The 20806-nt window shown below is 46.1% G+C and overlaps 1 protein-coding gene across 5 annotated transcripts in view; it reads left to right on the top strand.

The window, feature by feature from the left end:
- The window catches only part of CFAP97D1 (CFAP97 domain containing 1), a 106144-nt gene that overhangs the window by 23301 nt on the left and 62037 nt on the right, over window positions 1-20806 (top strand). The window contains exon 1 of one of the 5 annotated variants that reach the window (XM_056548695.1): window positions 1436-1694. The exons of 2 other annotated variants lie outside the window; for them this stretch is intronic. In XM_056548695.1, coding sequence (XP_056404670.1) covers window positions 1574-1694 — 121 coding nt within the window. In that variant the 5' untranslated portion in view covers window positions 1436-1573. Of the gene's footprint in view, window positions 1-1435; window positions 1695-18860; window positions 18967-20806 lie in introns of those variants that run through there. 2 more of the 5 variants (XM_056548698.1, XM_056548697.1) reach the window with 2 other exon arrangements.

Genomic DNA, 20806 nt, shown 5'->3' with positions numbered 1-20806 from the left:
TGTAGTGCACCAGCAGAGCACTTGACGTCCACACATTGGGTATTTCCATACTCAGAAGAAATGGGGTTACAGATTTTGGGGGTCATTTTCTCCTATTACCCCTTGTAAAAATTTAAAATTTGGAGAAAAACCAGCATTTTAGTGAGAACATTTTTTTTTTCATTTACACATCCAACTTTACCAAAAAGTCGTCAAACACATGTGAGGTGTTAAGGCTCACTGTACCCCTTGTTACATTTCTTGAGGGGTGTAGTTTCCAAAATGGTATGCCATGTGGGGGTTTTCTGCTGTTCTGGCACCATAGGGGCTTCCTAAATGCGACATGCCCCCCAAAAACCATTTCAGCTAAATTCACTCTCCAAAATCCCATTGTTGCTCCTTCCCCCGAACACTTGACATAGACATATGAGGTATTTCCTTACTCGAGAGAAATTCAGTTACAAATTTTGGGGGGCTTTTTCTCCTATTACCCCTTGTAAACAATTCAAAAACTGGGTCTACAAGAACATGCAAGTGTAAAAAATGAAGATTTTGAATTTTCTCCTTCACTTTGCTGCTATTCCTATGAAACACCTAAAGGGTTAAAACGCTGACTGAATGTCATTTGGAATACTTTGAGGGGTGCAGTTTTTATAATGGGGTATTTCTTATATGAAGACCCTTCAAATCCACTTCAAAACTGAACTGGTCCCTGAAAAATTCTTATTTTGAAAATTTTGTGAAAAATTGGAAAATTGCTGCTGAACTTTGATGCCCTCTGGTGTCTTCCGAAAGTAAAAACTCATCAATTTTATGATGCAAACACAAAGTAGACATATTGTATTTGTGAATCAATATATCATTTATTTGGAATATAAATTTTCCTTATAAGCAGAGAGCTTCAAAGTTAGAAAAATGCACAATTTTAAATTTTTTCATCATATTTTGGAGGCTGTCCGGGCATGCTGGAAGTTATAGTTTTGCAACAGCTGGAGGCACCCTGGTTGGGAAACACTGGTTCAGACTCACATTTTATTAGTGCTGCAACAATTAATCAATACAATCAATACAAGTCGATAATGGAAACCGTTCCCCCCTGTCCCCTCCCATCCTTCCGTTAACTCTTCCCTGGACCCCCATTTATATATACATATTAAATCAAATAAATAATTGCCCAACTAATTGGCCAACCATCCTTCCATTAACTCTTCCCTGGACCCCTATTTTCATATATATATATATATATATATATATATATAGATAGATAGATAGATAGATAGATAGACATATTAAATCGAAGAAATAATCGGCCAAATAATCGATTATGAAAATAATTTTTTTTTAATCATTATTTATTTATTGTTGCTAATTAAGGATTTGTGCATTTTTGATGTCATATGCACCAACCCCCCCCCCCCCCCCCATCCTGCCCGGTCGCCCCCATTACATGCTCTGCACTGTGCAGTCGTACTTGCCTTGCCCCGCATCCTTGATGTCACTGTACACGTTGCCACGGCAACCCCTCCGAGTATAGTCGTGCGACGCTGCCCCGTGGAATCAGCTGCTCGCTTCTTACCTGTCACCGAGAAACAGGATGAACACCGTCGATTATTTGGCGTTCCCCCTCATAGTCGCCAACCACAGGCAAAACGGCATCCTGAAGAAAAAATGGGACGCCCACCACTACCAGTGCCACCTGTCCCGGGTGAGAGCGGGTAGGTTGTTTTTTTTAATACATTTACCAACAATTTATTGGGTTTCCTGTATGTGTCATGGTGCCTGTTATGACGAGCGTATAGATGGAAACGTAAATAGGTCGATGCGGAATCCATCTTGTAAAGTCGGCGTTCATGATGGGTCAGTCAGCCAAATCACATCAGGAACTTGGGGGGAGATTTATCAAAACCTGTTGCCAGGTTGCCCGTAGCAACCAATCAGATCGCTTCTTTCATTTTGCAGAGGCCTTGTTAAAAACGAAAGCAGCGATCTGATTGGTTGCTAGGGGCAACCGGGCAACTTTTCCTCTTGACAGGTTTTGATAAATCTCCCCCCTAGGAGCCCCACCAACAACAACGACCTAGACCAGTGTTCCCCAAACAGTGTGCCTCCAGCTGTTGCAAAACTACAACTCCCAGCATGCCCGGACAGCCGTTGGCTGTCCGGGCATGCTTAGAGTTGTAGTTTTGCAACAGCTGGAGGGACGCTGGGTGGGAAAATCTCCCATAGACGGAGGACGTGTTTCGGTAAATCGCAACTGAACACTAGGGTGCGTTCACGCGGTCGTCTCTGTCCCCGTTTTTTTTATCCCCGTTTCGCTTCCGTTCGTGCAGGCTGTAAACGGATTAAAAACAGTTTAAAAAAAATCCCATTCATGTCAATGGGATTTTTTTTTTTACAATCCATTTTACAAAGGTTTTCACCCGTCTGCACTAATTTACGTTTTCTTTGACGGCAGAAAAAACGGCACATGCTGAATTTTTTTCTTCCGTCAAATAAAAAACGGAAGAATAAACGGCTAGAGTAAATTTAACATTGAAGTCTATGGAAAACGGATGAGCCTTTAATGTCATCCGTTTGCATCCGTTTTTTTCAATCCGTTTTTTTGATCCGTTTTTACTTAAATATATAATTAAATTATCTAATTTTTTTTGTTTATTAACTGAACAATAATGGATCCAAAGGGATACAAACGGATAACATCCATTTGCATCGTTATTGCCCCCTTTTTTTTTATCCGTTTTTATTTTTGATGGGAGAAGAACGGGACGGGTCTGTGTGAACTAAGCCTTAGAGGGAGATTTATCGAAACCTGTGCAAAGGAAAAGTTGCCCAATTTCCCATAGCAACCAATCAGATCGCTTCTTTCATTTTAACCCTTTCCCGACCCATACATGTACGTCATGGGTCGGCTCCCATTCTATAACACGGTGCCACTGCGTGGCCCGGCGTCATAGCGGGTCGGGCCGAGCACCTAGCAACGTCCGGGACCCGTGTCTAATAGCGCGCGGCACTGATCGCTATTAACCCTTTAGACAAGGCGCTCAAAGTTGAACGCTGCGTCTAAAGTGATAGAAAACCAATGTCGGTTAGCTCGGGGAGCTGTTCGGGATCGCCGCAATGAAATTGCGGCATTCCGACCAGCTGTAAGATAGCAGGAGGATCCCTATCTTCCTCCATGCTGTACGATCGCCGAATGACTGCTCAGTGCCTGAGATCCAGGCATGAGCAGTCAAGCGGAAGAATCATTGATCTATATTATCCTATGGGATAACAATGATCAATGTAAAAGATCAGTGTGTGCAGTGTTATAGCCTCCTATGGGATAACAATGATCAATGTAAGAGATCAGTGTGTGCAGTGTTATAGTCCCCTATGGGATAATAATGATCAATGTAAAAGATCAGTGTGTGCAGTGTTATAGCCCCCTATGGGGAGGGGGTGGAAACTCTGCTGCCTACACCTACTGGGGAGGAACTTTGCTGCCCACACCTACTGGGGGGGGGGGGGGGGTGAAAAACTCTGCTGCCTACACCTACTGGGGGATGGAAAACACTGCTGCCTACACCTACTGGGGGGGGGGGGGGGAGGGAGAATAACTTTGCTGCCTACACCTACTGGGGGGGGGAACTCTGCTGCCTACACCTACTGAGGGGAGGGGGAGAAACTCCGCTGCCTAAACCTACTGTGCGGAAACTCTGCTGCCTACACCTACTGTGGGGGAACTCTGCTGCCTACACCTACTGTGTGGGAACTCTGCTGTCTACACCCTACTGTGGGGGAACTCTGCTGCCTACACCTAATGGGGGGAACTCTACTGCCTACACCTACTGTGAGGGAACTCTGCTGCCTACACCCTACTGTGGGGGAACTCTGCTGCCTACAACTAATGTGAGGGACTATCTACTATGTTCCTGTTTAGCTAATATGGGGACAAACTAATATGAGGGCTACCTACTACCTACATAGGGGCTTTTCATGCAAGGGGCAGCTATCTGGGGGATTTACCTACAGGGGGCATGACTACCTACCTGGGAGACATTAGCTACCTGGGGGCATGATCTACTAGGGGGCCACTACCTCCTGGGGACATTACCTACCTGTAACTTATGGTCTGCAGATCCTGTGTACAGCTGATATCTACCGCCATATGGTCCTGTATATAATCACTTATATTGTATACAGATCCTGTATAGTATACTGGTCTGTGTATAGTGGTTTTATTCAGTACAGTATGGCGGTATTATCCAGTTATTATGTGGGTGGTATATATTAACTCCTTGTATACTGGTATTATTGGTCATGGAAAACTATATTACCTACCTTAAAGTATTTCTTATATATATAACATTTAGTTTATTTTGTGTGTAGGGCTGGTGCAGGGATTTGGGTAGAATAGGAGCAGAAGTGTGACCAGCGGTGGAGCATCGCAGGGGGCCCTTGCTTTTTTTTGGTCCTGGGGCTCTGAGTGTTGTCAGTCCGCCCCTGCATGGGGGTAATGAAAAAGCCTCAGGGGTGCGATGAAATAGCACAGGGGGGGTGATAAACTGGCACAACGGGGGTATCTCTAAAATCTGTGACAGAAGTGTGCAGGAGTAGGCGGGATTGCACACACACCTTGCGAGAGTGGGTGGTAATGGTCAGAAATTCAGCGAGAGCGGGACTAAGGGCCATAGTCTAGAGCAGTGGTCTTCAACCTGCGGACCTCCAGATGTTGCAAAACTACAACTCCCAGCATGCCCGGACAGCCAACGGCTGTCCGGGCATGCTGGGAGTTGTAGTTTTGCAACATCTGGAGGTCCGCAGGTTGAAGACCACTGGTCTAGAGCTCTAAAGGGGTGGGGCCTGATCAGCTTCTAAAACAGGACCCCCCCCCCAAAGAAACATTGGATAGGTGAGGGTATAATGTTTAATTGTATATAGGCTATCAGTCTCAGACCTAATTGTTTTTCTTTTTTATTAATTTTATATATATGTATATACACACACATCTATCTATCTATCCATCTATATATATATATATATATATATATATATATATATATATATATTATAATTATATATAATTTCTTTCCATAGATCATTATTCTAAGGACTCATTAAGACAATCATTCTGACATAGCGGCTAATGATCATTTACAGCTTAGTTATTTTAACATTGTCCTGAGCCCCAGAACTTTCTGGCAGAAAATGAGTTAATTAGATTAGGGAACCCAGGAAAGCGAATGTTTTGAGCATTATGACAGCTGCCAACAATATAATGTAATATGCGCGTAGTAAGCAGTAATGGAAAAGCCGCAACAGCTGCAAGGCAGTCGTGTGACAGATTGATTCGGTCAGGGCGAACATCATCTGTCAATTCAGTTCGGGGACCCTGGAAATTATTTTAGATCTTGTATTTTTCGTTGGCTAAAATTTTATTACGGTGCGAGGCACAATTTTTACAAAAACAAACATTGTGAATTTCCTGCCCGAAGCTGCGGAATATACGAAGCTCCTGATGGTCTTTCTACATCCAAACTACGAACGCTTCAGCAGCCGCAATGCAAATCTATTATTTCGATTGTCGTCTATGGGAATGTCTACAATTTGGAAGTTTATTAAAGGGGTACTCCGCCCCTAGACATCTTATCCTCTATACAAAGGATAGGGGATAAGATGTCTGATCACGGGGGGTCCCGCCGCTGGGACTCCCGCAATCTCTGGTAAGGGAGGCGGGGGCCGTGACATCACGGCCATGCCTCTTGTGATGTCAGGCCACACCCCCTCAATGTAAGTCTATGGGAGGGGGCGTGGCGGTTGTCACGCCCCCTCCCATAAACTTACATTGAGGGGGTGTGGCATGACATCATGACCCCGCCACCCACACCCAGCGTTCGAAGCAAAATGTTCTGAACGCTGGGGCAGCGGAGTAGCCCTTTAAACCACTGTCTGTATCTGTGTTGCCTGCATGTAGATCTGAGGTCACTGAAGATCCAGAGCAGTGGTCTTCAAACTGTGGCCCTCCAGATGTTGCAAAACTACAATTCCCAGCATGCCCGGACAGCCGTTGGCTGTCCGGGCATGCTGGGAGTTGTAGTTTAGCAACAGCTGAAGGGCCACAGTTTGAAGACTGCTGATCCAGAGATTGAACAATTGAAGGGGTTGTCAAGACCCAGAAAAAAAATTAAAATTTTAATTATTTTGGGTGGCATTAAATGGGCACTGTCATTAAAACTAATTTTTGCCATTGCACTCCTTATGGTAAATAAAAAAAATCTTTCTAATGTACTTTATTATTATTTTTTTTTAAAATGAAGTTTTCTGTGTTATATTTGTGTTTAACCCCTTCAGGACGGAGCCCATTTTGGCCTTAAGGACCGGAGCGTTTTTTGCACATCTGACCACTGTCACTTTAAACATTAATAACTCTGGAATGCTTTTAGTTATCATTCTGATTCCGAGATTGTTTTTTCGTGACATATTCTACTTTAACATAGTGGTAAATTTTTGTCGATACTTGCATCCTTTCTTGGTGAAAAATATGTAAATTTGATGAAAAATTTGAAAATTTAGCATTTTTCTAACTTTGAAGCTCTCTGCTTGTAAGGAAAATGGATATTACGAATACATTTTTTTTTTGGTTCACATATACAATATGTCTACTTTATGTTTGCATCATAAAATTGACATGTTTTTACTTTTGGAAGACACCAGAGGGCTTCAACGGTCAGCAGCAATTTTCCGATTTTTCACAAAATTTTCAAACTCAGTATTTTTCAGGGACCAGTTCAGGTTTGAAGTGGATTTGAAGGGTCTTCATATTAGAAATACCCCATAAATGACCCCATTATAAAAACTACACCCCCCAAAGTATTCAAAATGACATTCAGTCAGCGTTTTAACCCTTTAGGTGTTTCACACGAATAGCAGCAAAGTGAAGGAGAAAATTCACAATCTTCATTTTTTACACTCACATGTTCTTGTAGACCCAATTTTTGAATTTTTACAAGGGGTAAAAGGACAAAATTTTTACTTGTATTTGTAGCCCAATTTCTCTCGAGTAAGCACATACCTCATATGTCTATGTAAAGTGTTCGGCGGGCGCAGTAGAGGGCTCAGAAGGGAAGGAGCGACAAGGGGATTTTGGAGAGTACGTTTTTCTGAAATGGTTTTTGGGGGGCATGTTACCTTTAGGAAGCCCTTATGGTGCCAGAACAGCAAAAAAAAAAACACATGGCGTACCATTTTGGAAACTAGACCCCTCGGGGAATGTAACATGGGATAAAGTGAACCTTAATACCCCACAGGTGTTTCACGACTTTTGCAAATGTAAAAAAAAAAAAAAAAAATTTTACCTAAAATGCTTGTTTTCCCAAAAAAATTTTATTTTTAAAAAGGGTAATAGCAGAAAATACCCCTAAAAATTTGAAGCCCAATTTCTCCCGATTCAGAAAACACCCCATATGGGGGTGAAAAGTGCTCTGCTGGCGCACTACAGGTCTCGGAAGAGAAGGAGTCACATTTGGCTTTTTGAACGCAAATTTTTCTCTGGGGGCATGCCGCATTTAGGAAGCCCCTATGGTGCCAGGATAGCAAAAAAAAACCCACATGGCATACCATTTTGGAAACTAGACCCCTCGGGGAACGTAACAAGGGGTTAAGTGAACCTTTATACCCCACAGGTGTTTCACGACTTTTGCATATGTAAAAAAAAAATTTTTTTTTCACCTAAAATGCTTGTTTTCCCCAAAATTTTACATTTTTAAAAAGGGTAAAAGCAGAAAATACCCCCCAAAATTTGTAACACAATTTCTCCCGAGTACGGAGATACCCCATATGTGACCCTAAACTGTTGCCTTGAAATACGACAGGGCTCCAAAGTGAGAGCGCCATGCGCATTTGAGGCCTAAATTAGGGATTGCATAGGGGTGGACATAGGGGTATTCTACGCCAGTGATTCCCAAACAGGGTGCCTCCAGCTGTTGCAAAACTCCCAGCATGCCTGGACAGTCAACGGCTGTCCGACAATACTGGGAGTTGTTTTGCAACAGCTGGAGGCTCCGTTCTGGAAACAGTGGCGTACCAGACGTTTTTCATTTTTATTGGGGAGGGGAGGGGGGCTGTGTAGGGGTATGTGTATATGTAGTGCTTTTTACTTTTTATTTTATTTTTTGTTAGTGTAGTGTAGTGTTTTTAGGGTACAGTCGCACGGGCGGGGGTTCACAGTAGTTTCTCGCTGGCAATTTGAGCTGCAGCAGAAAGTTTGCGGCAGCTCAAATTTGCAGCCAGATACTTACTGTAATCCTCCGCCCATGTGAGTGTACCCTGTACATTCACATTGGGGGGGACATCCAGCTGTTGCATAACTACAACTCCCAGCATGCCCGTTGGCTGTCGGTGACTGCTGAGAGTTGCAGTTTTGCAACAACTGTAGGCACACTGGTTATGTATCACTGAGTTTGTGACCTAACTCAGTGTTTCACAACCAGTGTGCCTCCAGCTGTTGCAAAACTACAACTCCCAGCATGTACGGTGCATGGTGTACGGTGACTGCTGAGAGTTGTAGTTTGCAACAGCTGGAGGCACACCGGTCGTGAAACACTGAGTTAGGTAAAAAAAAACTCTTGAGTTTCACAACCAGTGTGCCTTCAGCTGTTGCAAAACTACAACTCTCAGCAGTCACCGACAGCCAACGGGCATGCTGGGAGTTGTAGTTATGCAACCAGCAGATGCACCACTACAACTTCCAGCATGCACTTTAGCTGTTTGTGCAAGCTGGGAGTTGTAGTTAGACAACAGCTGAAGGTACACTTTTCCATAGAAAGAATGTGCCTCCAGCTGTTGCAAAACCATAAGTCCCAGCATGCCCATAAGGGAATGCTGGGAGTTGTGGTGGTCTGCCTCCTGCTGTTGCATAACTACAGCTCCCAGCATGCCCTTTTTGCATGCTGGGAGCTGTTGCTAAGCAACAGCAGGAGGCTGTCACTCACCTCCAACGATCCAGACGCTGCAGGTCAGTCCCTCGTTGTCCCTCGCCGCTGCAGCTGCTCCTGGGGCCCCGATCCCAACAGGGGCGCCGGGGATCGGGGTCCCCAGCACCCGGGGTCGTCTTCCCGCACCCGCTCACGTCCTCCGGAAGAGGGGCGGAGCGGGTGCGGGAGTGACACCCGCAGCAGGCGCCCTGATTGGACGAATCAGGGCGATCGTGAGGTGGCACCAGTGCCACCTCACCCCTGCAGGCTCTGGCTGTTCGGGGCCGTCTCTGACGGCCCCGAACAGCCAGTAATTCCGGGTCATCGGGTCACTGGAGACCCGATTGACCCGGAATCGCCGCAGATCACTGGACTGAATTGTCCAGCGATCTGCGGCGATCGCCGACATGGGGGGGCATAATGACCCCCCTGGGCGATATGCCGGGATGCCTGCTGAACGATTTCAGCAGGCATCCGGCTCCGGTCCCCAACCGGCTAGCGGTGGGGGCCGGAATTCCCACGGGCGTATGGATACGCCCTCGGTCCTTAAGGACTCGGGATTCAGGGCGTATCCATACGCCCTATGTCCTGAAGAGGTTAAAAAAGCTGCCACTAGTTGTCTCTCCACTTGTCCAGAACACATTCCCCACCCCACCCCCCCCCCCCCCCCCCATCTCTTGCACAGACTTTGGACTCCTGCTGGCCTGGCAGAAGTCCAAAATTAGGAAGCTGCAGCCTGGAGTGCTGAGGGTGTGTGTGTGTGTGTGTGTGTGCAGCCTTAGCCAATCATAGCTCATCTCACACTGAACTGCTCTGGCTGTGTGTAGCAGAGTGAGGGAGGAAGTTCTCCCCTGTATGGCTTCAGATGATGTCACGCCTGCTGGGGAACGCCCCCTTCCCAGTCTGTGAATCTGACTTAGACTGAGCAGAAAATACAGAGCAATATCAAGGTAGAAAACTAAAAAAATTATAAAAATAAAGGCAGGGGGTGGTTTATCATGATGGGGGCGATCCGATGCTCCCTGTCCCTCCACTGAACGGTAGATCCTGGTTCCTGTAACACAACAACTCTCAAAGGAGCTTCCAGCTCCACCAATCACAGGTTGAGGCCAAGGACTGTCACAGGAAGCGGCAGTTAACAGCAGGGACTGGGAGCATCAGGATGACAACCGTGGGAGGATCAGGCCTGGTGGGTATGACTTCTTTTTTGTTTTCATGCCACCCTGAGCCATTCTGTTTGTTTTTTTCTTGGGCGATTTGTTTAAAGGGGTTGATGGATTGAAGAAAATAGTCTTTCTGTCCACAACCATCACCACTCCTGATATTGTATTTCTGTATCTGATATTGTTCCTCATCTCCAGTCGAGAAAAAAGGGCTGAGCTACAAAACCAGCCACTGCTAATGGGTAAGGGACAACCCCTGTGCACATGACTTAGGCCTCGTTCACATTGCCGTCGAGTTTAGCGGAGAAAAAAATAGTGCAAGCTCTATTTTTTTCCTCCACAAAAATCCTGTAAAATTACCGGGTCACCAACGGACCCCATGCAAGTGAATGCGGTCTGTCAAGACCCGGTAGTACCCATTTGCATCCGACACGTTTTTGGGTCCGATCGGCTCAAAAAAAATAAAAAGCCGATCGGACAATTACCAGGGTCCAATGTGTCTGGTGGAATTAAAGGGGTATTCCCATCTGAGACATTTATGCCATGAATGTCCTCTAAATGCGGGACTCACGTCTGGGACCTCCACCTACCTTGCAATCAGGGGCTCCCCTGCTCCCCCCGAGGTGGTTGAGGAACTGAAAACACCATAAGCAATCAAATTAAATGGGTATCCTGGCCGCAAACGCGTTCTATCCGGGCTGCAGCTCCAGTCTTGGAAACCTCTGTGTTTCCGGGACTGGAGACGTGACGTTACGCCATGATCCCTCGGACATCATACCACGCCCCCTCCATTCATGTCTATGGAAGGGGGCGTGACATGAATGGAGGGGGGCGTGGCATGACATAACCTCTACAGTGTCGGAAACACAGAGGTCTCCGAGACTGGAGTTGCAGCCCCACATAAAATGCAGGTGCTGCACGGAGATCACGTGGGGTCCCAGCAGCGGGGCCCCCGCGATCAGACATCTTATCCCCATATGCTTTGGATAAGACGTTTTTGGCCGGAATTCCCCTTTAAGGGTGTGTTCACACGGTATTTGTTCTTCCGGGTTTTCCGCTGCGTATTTGAAAGTGGGCGGGTTCTTCTCGGCTGTCCGTAGCAGATTTTCTGCGGCGGAATTTACGCTGCGGAAAGTCCGCCGCAGTCACTACTGACTTCAATGGGGCTTGCGGCGTATTTTCCGCAGCATAAATAACTCAGTGGAAAATCTGCTGTGGACAGCCGAGAAGAGCCCGCCCCCTTTCAAATACGCAGCGGAAAACCCGCAAAAACAAATAGTGTGTGAACAAATCCTAAAGGGGTACTCCGGTGTAAAATTATTTTTTTTTTAAATCAACTGGTGCCAGAAAGTTAAACTGATTTGTAAATTACTTATATTAAAGATTCTTAATCCATCCAGTACTTATCAGCTGCTGTATGCTTCACAGGAAGTTCTTTTCTTTTTGAATTTCCTTTCTGTCTGACCACACTGCTCTCTGCTGACACCACTGTTCACTTTAGAAACTGTCTAAAGTAGGATAGGTTTACTATGTGGATTTGCTCCTACCATGGACAGTTCCTAAAATGGACAGAGGTGTCATCAGAGAGCACTGTAGACAGACTGGAAAGAACTACACAATTTCCTGTGGAGCATACAGCAGCTGATAAGAACTGGAAGGATTAATATTTTTAAATAGAAGTAAATTACAAAATTATAAAAAAATAAATAAAAAATGTTTTCTAGCGGAGTACCCCTTTGAGCAATTTGCCAAACTCCCATTGGCTTCCATTGGAGTTGCGCAAAAATGGTGTATCCCCTAGATGTACACTGTTCACATAACTCTTGGATTTATGTACCATATTTTCCGCCCTATAGGACGCACCGGCGTATAAGACGCACCAAATTTATAGGTGCAAAATCTAAAAATATAAAGATTTTGAACCCAATAGTGGTCTTCAACCTGCGGACCTCCAGATGTTGCAAAACTACAACTCTCAGCATGCCCGGACAGCCGTTGGCTGTCCGGGCATGCTGGGAGTTGTAGTTTTGCAACATCTGGAGGTCCGCAGATTGATGACCACTGCATAGGAGGTAATACTCACGTGTCCCCGCCGCTCCGGACCCGTCACCGCTGCCCTGGATGTCGCTCCATCGCTGTCGCCGTGTCCCCGTCGCTCCGGAACGTCTCTGCTGCCGGCCGGGTATCCTCGCTCTCCGTCGCCGCCATCACGTCGTTACGCACGCCGACGCACGTACGCGACGATGTGATGACGAGGAAGGAGAGCGCCGGCCATACAGGGGATCCCTGAACGGAGAAGACACCGAGGAGGCAGGTAAGGTCCCTCCCGGTGTCCTGCAAGCACTAACCCGGCTATTCAGTCGGGCTGTTCGGGACGCCGCGGTGAAATCGCTGAACAGCCGGGTTAGTGTCACTTTCCCTTCAGACGCAGCGGTCAGCTTTGATCGTCACGTCTGAAGGATTAATACAGGGCATCACCGCGATCGGTGATGTCCTGTATTAGCCGCGGGTCCCGGCCGTTGATGGCCGCAGGGACCGCCGCGATAGGGGTGTATTCGCCGTATAAGACGCATCGGCTTTTTCCCCCCCAGTTTTGGGGAGGAAAAAGTGCGTCTTATACGGCAAAAAATACGGTAAACCGAACAGCAGGGTTATGACCTTTTCACAACTTCTATTGAAATAATTTGGCTGTTTTTGTCTGTAAAGAGGCCAAATGGGGCCCGGGACCAATACGTTAAATGGAATGGAAACACCATTGTAACCAAATAAAAAATGTGGAAACTATAAATATAACTAATATTCTGTGATTTCCTCTACAATCTATTCTTCTTATATCCATCATCCAGTCACGTTCTGGCAGATTGTCTTGTTTGTGGCTGTTGAACCCCCAAAATGCCTCCTATTTACACCCCCATCCATGTGCTATAAATCCGTCCATTTGTCACACACTCGTGACCTCGGCCCCTTCTATTTACATTTGTTATACCCAATCTGCCCATTTATTCCAGCAATGTCCGCTCATCAGTCAGAATAATGATAAATAATTCATCATCGTGTTCTCATTTCCACTGAATTAGAATTTTATTTAGCGATTAACATTCATTGGTATTTACCTTGTAAAACATTGGGTCAAATGTCGTCTTCACTAAAAATAAGTTAATTTATTAGTATGATAATGGCTCAGATTTCTGGGATTGGTTCTTATGGGAAAGCTAAGCTGTGATTGGTTCTTATGGTCAGATAGTTTTGGGCTGTTTTTTTTTAGAACTCAACAATATTGAGCGAGACCTTTTTGGGTAGTCCAGTATTTTTGGTTCATTGAATGTAAGACAGGGGCAGCAAAGTTAGTCTCGTAACTATTAAACTTCACTTACTTGTGTTTGGTGGCTGGTATCGAATTTATTTGTCTTTTTTTTTCCCCGGAAGTTCATTTTCTGTAGCCTACAAAATGAGTGTTGTCTTTGACCTTTCCCAGCTTGCTGTGCGGCCCAAGACAATACATCACAAGTCATGTGCTGAAAGGGGGCTTGGCTGCTTCGTCTGTTGTGTGTGAAGCCGGCCCCCTATTGGCGTTAATGGTGCACATGTGCGTGCATTCAACATCACACAGATCCACAGCTTGTGTGTCAGGTTGTGCTGTGCTGCAATGGGTGCGGCGACCAATGTTTGGGAGGGAAATAAACCACCTCCCACCTTGAAACACAGGATCCTGGGGATTGTAGTCTGAGGGAGGCCACAGAAACAAGAAGTATCCAGTTCCCAAAAACAAGTCAGCAGTGTAATGGGGTGGACACGGGACACGGCTATTTACCACCAACACAAGCACAGATCCTTGGTAGGCATCTTCATTACTGTGTGACACTTAATGACTAAAGTCACCTTATGTTGGATAACCCCTTTAAATTAGATTGTCTTAAAAGATTGTCCCCAAGATAGACTTATCACCTATCCACAAGATTGTGTATAATTGCTGCAAACCCCATTGATCATGATACCACATGAATGGAGCAGTGGAACATGTACGCTGCCACTTGGTTCAATCTCCATTGGACTGATGGAGATAGCTAAGCATTGTGCTCATCTATCTCCAACAATCCCTCAAAGACTGAGTGGATTGGCAGCCCGCATGCTCGACCACCGCTCCATCCAAATGGAAGACGTATCCTTGTGGTCATTGGGGGTCCCAGTAATCACCTATCCTGTGAATAGATGATAATTGTCTCTTTGGATAACCACTCCAACCCCTTTACAGTCCATGATGTACATGTATGTTACTAGTCTGTCAAGGATGTATACAAAGTGTCCATGGCTGAGGTTCAAGATAGGTCAAGTGTTTGACCGCCTTGATGCTACGTTCATTAGCACCCGTGGCATCTAGATTTGATTACACATGCCAGTCACTTTTGGCCTCAGAACATTCCCCAACCTATTATAGTAGCCATTTGGTTATCATTGTGACTGGTGAACTTTGTGCTCATGTTCACACCCTTTAATATTAGAAAGGTAAAGTGACAGCACTCTGCAATACATTAGTATTGCAGTGTACTGTACAAGCAATTGCATGGGCAAGTTTTCTCGGGGAACTAAAAAGTAATTAAAAAAAACATAGTTTTAAAAAATTTCAAAGTGACGCATAATAAAAATCACGGACACCCATTTTTTCCTTTTTTCAGATAAAAAAAAATCTCCAGTATCTGATCTCCAGTACAGGGCCCCGACTCCTGACAGGAATGGGGCGCGTCGACCCCCTGCACGATAGGATAGGGGTTAAGATGTCTGATGCCGGAGTTCCCCTTTAAATGGGTTGTCCAGCATTATAAGGAAGGGGCCATGGTGGAGAGAAGTGTCCCATCTGCTTTTCTCTAGACACAATACCCTTGTTCATGGCTTCATCAGGTATTGAGTTTAAGCTGCAAAAAGCTCATAAACAAGACCTGTTCAGGGGATGAAAAAATTACAGAGTTCGTGACCCCTCTGTCATAGTGCTATATGAAGGGCTTTCGTGAAAATGACGGGAACACGCCCATTTTATGTGGACACGCCCCCTTTTCCAGACAGACACGCCCCCTTTTCGGGGTTTTCTCAGTAAAATGGAGAGTTGGTCGTTTTTTTAATTTATTTATTTATTTCTGGCGCAGACAGAATTCTGGCGTAATGAGACAGAATTTCTGGCGCACAACCCAACAAAACATGTCGGGTATACAGTAGTAAATCAGGGCCGTTGTTTCAAGCACGATGGGAGGGGGGGGGAGTGAGCTAGTGAGTGGTTATTTTAGCAAGCATATTCAAAATAGCCATTTTAGCTTATCCATTACAGTATGTTGAGGCCATTGTAAGTTAAAGGGGTACTCCAGCGCTTTGACATCTTATCCCCTATCCAAAGGATAGGGGATAAGATGCCTGATCGCAGGGGTCCCGCCGCTGGTGACCCCCGTGATCTTGCACGCCGCACCCCGTTAGAATCAGTCCCCGGAGCGTGAACACGCTCCGGGGACTGATTCTAACGGGGTGCGGCGGGAACCCCGTGATCGGGCATCTTATCCCCTATCCTTTGGATAGGGGATAAGATGTCTAAGCGCTGAAGTATCCCTTTATGGGACCACTGTATCTGGTTTGTGCTGTTGCACGACTTCCCGTTGCACTGCAATAGACCCTTATGAAAAAAGTTAGAAACACAAAAAGTTGCGCTCCTCATATTACATACGTTACATGATGTGACTGAAATACTCCATGGCCAACCGTCCTCCGACACTAAATGTACTAACATGAAGGACTACTTGTATTGTTATGTCTCCAATGGGAATGGGTTACCGTGCAGTGAAAGCCTATACTTATTGCAGAACAATATCTTTATGTTCCAGCCTGCACCATTCTTCGGCTCCTATTTTAAGCTCTTGTCTCTGAGAGTAATTATTCTCAGTGACATTAGTGAAGGTCTTTATTTAGTAAGTGCTGGTATAGCGCAGAGAAAATGGGTTTAACAATAATTATAGACCCTTCTTGTGAGATGGATTGCCCTCGTACGACTGGGAGGGTCTTAAAATACATCTCTTCTTTTCCCTTTCCGTTCCGTTTCTTCTGGCCCTTCTGTTTTATGATGTGAGATATAATCGGGCCGGTAACTCTATAGTCCACAATGCCCAAAAACAAACCACTTTGTTAGGAGAGAAAGTCTCCAATCTATTAAAGGGGTATTCCGGGCAAAAACATTTCATCCCCTATCTAAAGGGGATCGCGGGGGGCCCACTGCTAAGACCCCCCACGATCTCCCTACAGCACCCGCATTCTAATCTCCAGTTTCGGAAACCTCTGGGTTTCCGGGACTGGGGACGTGACGTCACGCCACACCCCCTCCATTCATGTCTTGAATGACAGGGGTGCCAGCCCGGATATTGTGAGGGTCCCCAGCGGCGGGACCCTCGCAATCTAACATCTTATCCCCTATTCTTTGGATAGGGGATAAGATGTGTGCAGCGGAGTACCCCTTTAACAGCAATAACAATGTCAGTCTGTCATCTACAGTAGGTTTAGGAGGACGTCCTATACAGGTGACAGACAATAACCCCCATCATTATCACTACAGACCATATAAGCGATTACATACAGATATATCAGGTGACTGACAACAACCCCCATCATTATCACTACAGACCATATAAGCGATTACATACAGATATATCAGGTGACTGACAACAACCCTCATCATTACCACTACAGACCATATATAGGTAAATCCACCACATAGCCATCCACTGTAAATGAAAACCCCTATGTATCATATGTCGATAGTAAGTAGCCCCCCCATTAGCTTGGTATTTAGTCCCCATATTAGCTGGGCAGGAACATAGTAGATAGTCCCTCAGGTAGGCGGCAGTTCCACTGCATTAGGTAGGCAGCAGTTCCCCCGCATTAGGTAGCCGGCAGTTCCCCCGCATTAGGTAGGCAACAGTTCCCTTGCATAAGGTAGGGAGCAGTTCCCCCATATTAGGTAGGCGGCTTTCCCCCCCCCCGCATTAGGTAGGCGGCAGTTCCCCGGCATAAGGTAGGCAGCAGTTCCCCCGCATCAGGTAGGTGGCAGTTCCCCCGCCTTAGGTAGGCGGCAGTTCCCCCCGCATTAGTTAGGCGGCAGTTCCCCCCCCCCCCACATTAGGGGCAGATGGCATTAACCCCTTGTATTCGTGACGCCAGGGCGTGGTTTCTCTTCAATAGCACCCGAAGGTATACCGCTGGATCCTGGGCTAGGCACAGGGGCAATAATGACTCCGACACCAAGTTACGGACAATGGTAGCTTTACTGAGTGACAGATGGAACAGTCTATACAGCTTAGCCAGGTCCACGGAGGTTACCAGCGACTTCAGAGACCTCAGGGCTTGCTAAGACTTGTAGTGGACTGGGACAATATTGCTGCAGGCCACGCTGACTGAAGACAGATGACCTTGACTTGACTGACTTGAATGGGACTGACTATACCCCAATTGTAGCTTACTTGTAGAACTGTGGCTGCTGGACTCACTTGAGGTCTCCTATGGACCCCAGACACACTCTTAGGACTTGACCTTGCTGCAACTCCGCATAAGCAGGAAGAGCGAGAGCAGAGGCTCCACCCAGGGCTTATATGGGGGAGACTCTGAGGGGTCCCATAGGTCACCCTATGGTCACATGGTCACTGGTACCTCACTGGGTTACACTCACATGACAACTGGTAATCACATGTTAACAATTCTTAAAGCTTTAACACCTTTTATAAACATTATACCATATAGTACAGGCAATATATATATATATATATATATATACACAAGGGGACAGGTGTAGAGGGGGCCCAGGGGTCACTGTAAGGAGGCTGCTGGACAGGGCAGCAGGGGTACAGGGGTACAACTCCTGTACTGGGCCACCACGCCCACATTAGACAGGCAGCAGTACCCCCACCCAAGGGGCGCAGGGACCCACACCAACAAAATCCTTAGGTAAAAACGTAGTAATGCAATTGTCTCACTCAGCCCGGCCACGCTGGATAAGGCGTGGCAGACAGGAATTATTATACGCTTAGCAAAGGAAGCTATGATGTATCAGCTAGGTCAGTGTTGCTTAACCAGTGTGGGCCCAGCTTTTGCAAAACTACAACTCCCAGCATGCCCGGACAGCTTTCGGCTGTCCGGGCATGCTGGGAGTTGTAGTTTTGCAACAGCTGGAGGCACAAACTGAGCAAGAATAACCCCAGCACTACCACAGCAATGGAACTCTGTTTCCAGTGGTCCCATGGTCCATTTATATCCAGCAATATATAAAAGTGCGCAACAAGGAGGCTTGACATGAGGCAATACATGACAGGCACCTATAGGGGGCGTCACCTCTATCCTTCATCCTTAGCACGGGGTCACACATGCAGCTCGTACACATTGAATGTTTACCTCCCTGTATCACCATCCTTTACTCATTCAGTCCTCCAGACAGCCACTGCTTCCTGATTGGTCAGCCGCTTTAGACAACCTATCACCACCCCACCATTTCCACTACACCCCAAAAACATAGCTTGTCCTCAACCCTCACCCGCCACTGCTGCCGCCCTGTCATACATACCACCGCCCTGTTGCTGCTGTTCGGATCCTCTTCCTCCGCGCTCCGGCATCTGATGACGTCACTCGCGCGCCGGAGCGCAGAGGAATGGTCCTGCCTCTTGTGTCGGCTGGCTTACTGTATCCACGGACACAAGAGGGATTGACAGGGTGAGGAGCCAATGGCGGCACATTTAACTGTAGATGCCTCATAAGAGGCATTTACAGTTAAATGCAGGACATATGGGGCCGTTCCGGGACGGCAGGACATCACCCCAAAATCGGGAGTGTGGAGCTGGATCTGGGACGGTTGGGAGGTATGGGTGCACCCTATTTTCAAATGGTATCTCTCTATTGGTGCGCCGTGCCTCCTCCTGTGTTCTCCCCATAGCAGAGCAAGGACCGCACTATGGGAGAGATTTATACAAACCTGTGCAGAGGAAAAGTTGGCCAGTTGCCCATAGTAACCAATCAGATCGCTGCTTTCATTTTGAAGAGGCCTTGTTAGAAATGAAAGAAGCGATCTGATTGCTTGATAAATCTCTCCCATAGTGTTATATAAAAGGCATAGTGTTTGTTACGCCGAGCGCTCCGTGTCCCTGCTCCTCCCCGGAGCGCTTGCGGCGTTCCTCTCTCTGCAGCGCCCCGGTCAGACCCGCTGACCGGGAGCGCTGCACTGACATTGCCGGCGGGGATGCGATTCGCATAGCGGGACGCGCCCACTCGCGAATCGCATCCCAAGTCACTCACCTGTCCCGGTCCCCGGCTGTCATGTTATGGCAGCCGCGGCTCCACTCTCTAGGGCGCGCCAGCTCTCTAAGATTTAAAGGGCCAGTGCACCAATGATTGGTGCCTGGCCCAATCAGTCTAATTAGCTTCCACCTGTGCACTTCCCTATATTACCTCACTTCCCCTTCCCTTCCTTGCCGGATCTTGTTGCCCTTGTGCCTAGTGAAAGCGTTTACAGTGTTTGCCTTACCAGTGTTCCTGACCTCTTGCTATCTCCATTGACTATGAACCTTGCCGCCTGCCCTGACCTTCTGCTACGTCTGACCTTGCCTCTGTCTAGTCCTTCTGTCCCACGCCTTCTCAGCAGTCAGAGAGGTTGAGCCGTTGCCGGTGGATACGACCTGGTTGCTACTGCCGCAGCAAGACCATCCCGCTTTGCGGCGGGCTCTGGTGAATACCAGTAGCAACCTAGAACCGGTCCACCGACACGGTCCACGCCAATCCCTCTTTGACACAGAGGATCCACATCCAGCCAGCCGAATCCTAACAGTGTTATATATACAGGGATAGGAATAAAGATATTCTTCATATAAGATAGGGATAGACAGAAGACTTTCCATCATATAAGATAGAGATAGGCATAAGGCTATTCTTCATATAAGATAGGGATAGGTATAAGACTATCCTTCATATAAGATAGGGATAGGTATAAGGCTATCCTTCATATAAGATAGGGATAGGTATAACGGTATCCTTCATAAAAGATAGAGATAGGCATAAGGCTATTCTTCATATAAGATAGAGATAGACATAAGGCTATCCTTCATATAAGATAGGGATAGGTATAAGACTTTCCTTCATATAAGATAGGGATAGGTATAAGGCTATCCTTCATATAAGATAGAGATAGACATAAGGATATCCTTCATATAAGATAGGGATAGGTATAAGGCTATCCTTCATATAAGATAGGGATAGGTATAAGGCTATTCTTCATATAAGATAGGGATAGGTATAAGACTTTCCTTCATATAAGATAGGGATAGGTATAAGGCTATCCTTCATATAAGATAGAGATAGACATAAGGATATCCTTCATATAAGATAGGGATAGATATAAGGATATCCTTCATATAAGATAGAGATAGGTATAAGGCTATCCTTCATATAAGATAGGGATAGGAATAAGGCTATTCTTCATATAGGATAGAGATAGACATAAGGATATCCTTCATATAAGATAGGGATAGGTATAAGGCTATCCTTCATATAAGATAGGGATAGATATAAGGATATCCTTCATATAAGATAGAGATAGACATAAGGATATCCTTCATATAAGATAGGGATAGATATAAGGATATCCTTCATATAAGATAGAGATAGGTATAAGGCTATCCTTCATATAAGATAGAGATAGGTATAAGG

Source organism: Hyla sarda, chromosome 12, assembly GCF_029499605.1.
Source record: "Hyla sarda isolate aHylSar1 chromosome 12, aHylSar1.hap1, whole genome shotgun sequence".
In the NCBI taxonomy this organism is placed as follows: Eukaryota; Metazoa; Chordata; class Amphibia; order Anura; family Hylidae; genus Hyla; species Hyla sarda.
Note: the sequence above shows the minus strand (reverse complement) of the source record. Positions and strands in the feature narration are given on the sequence as shown.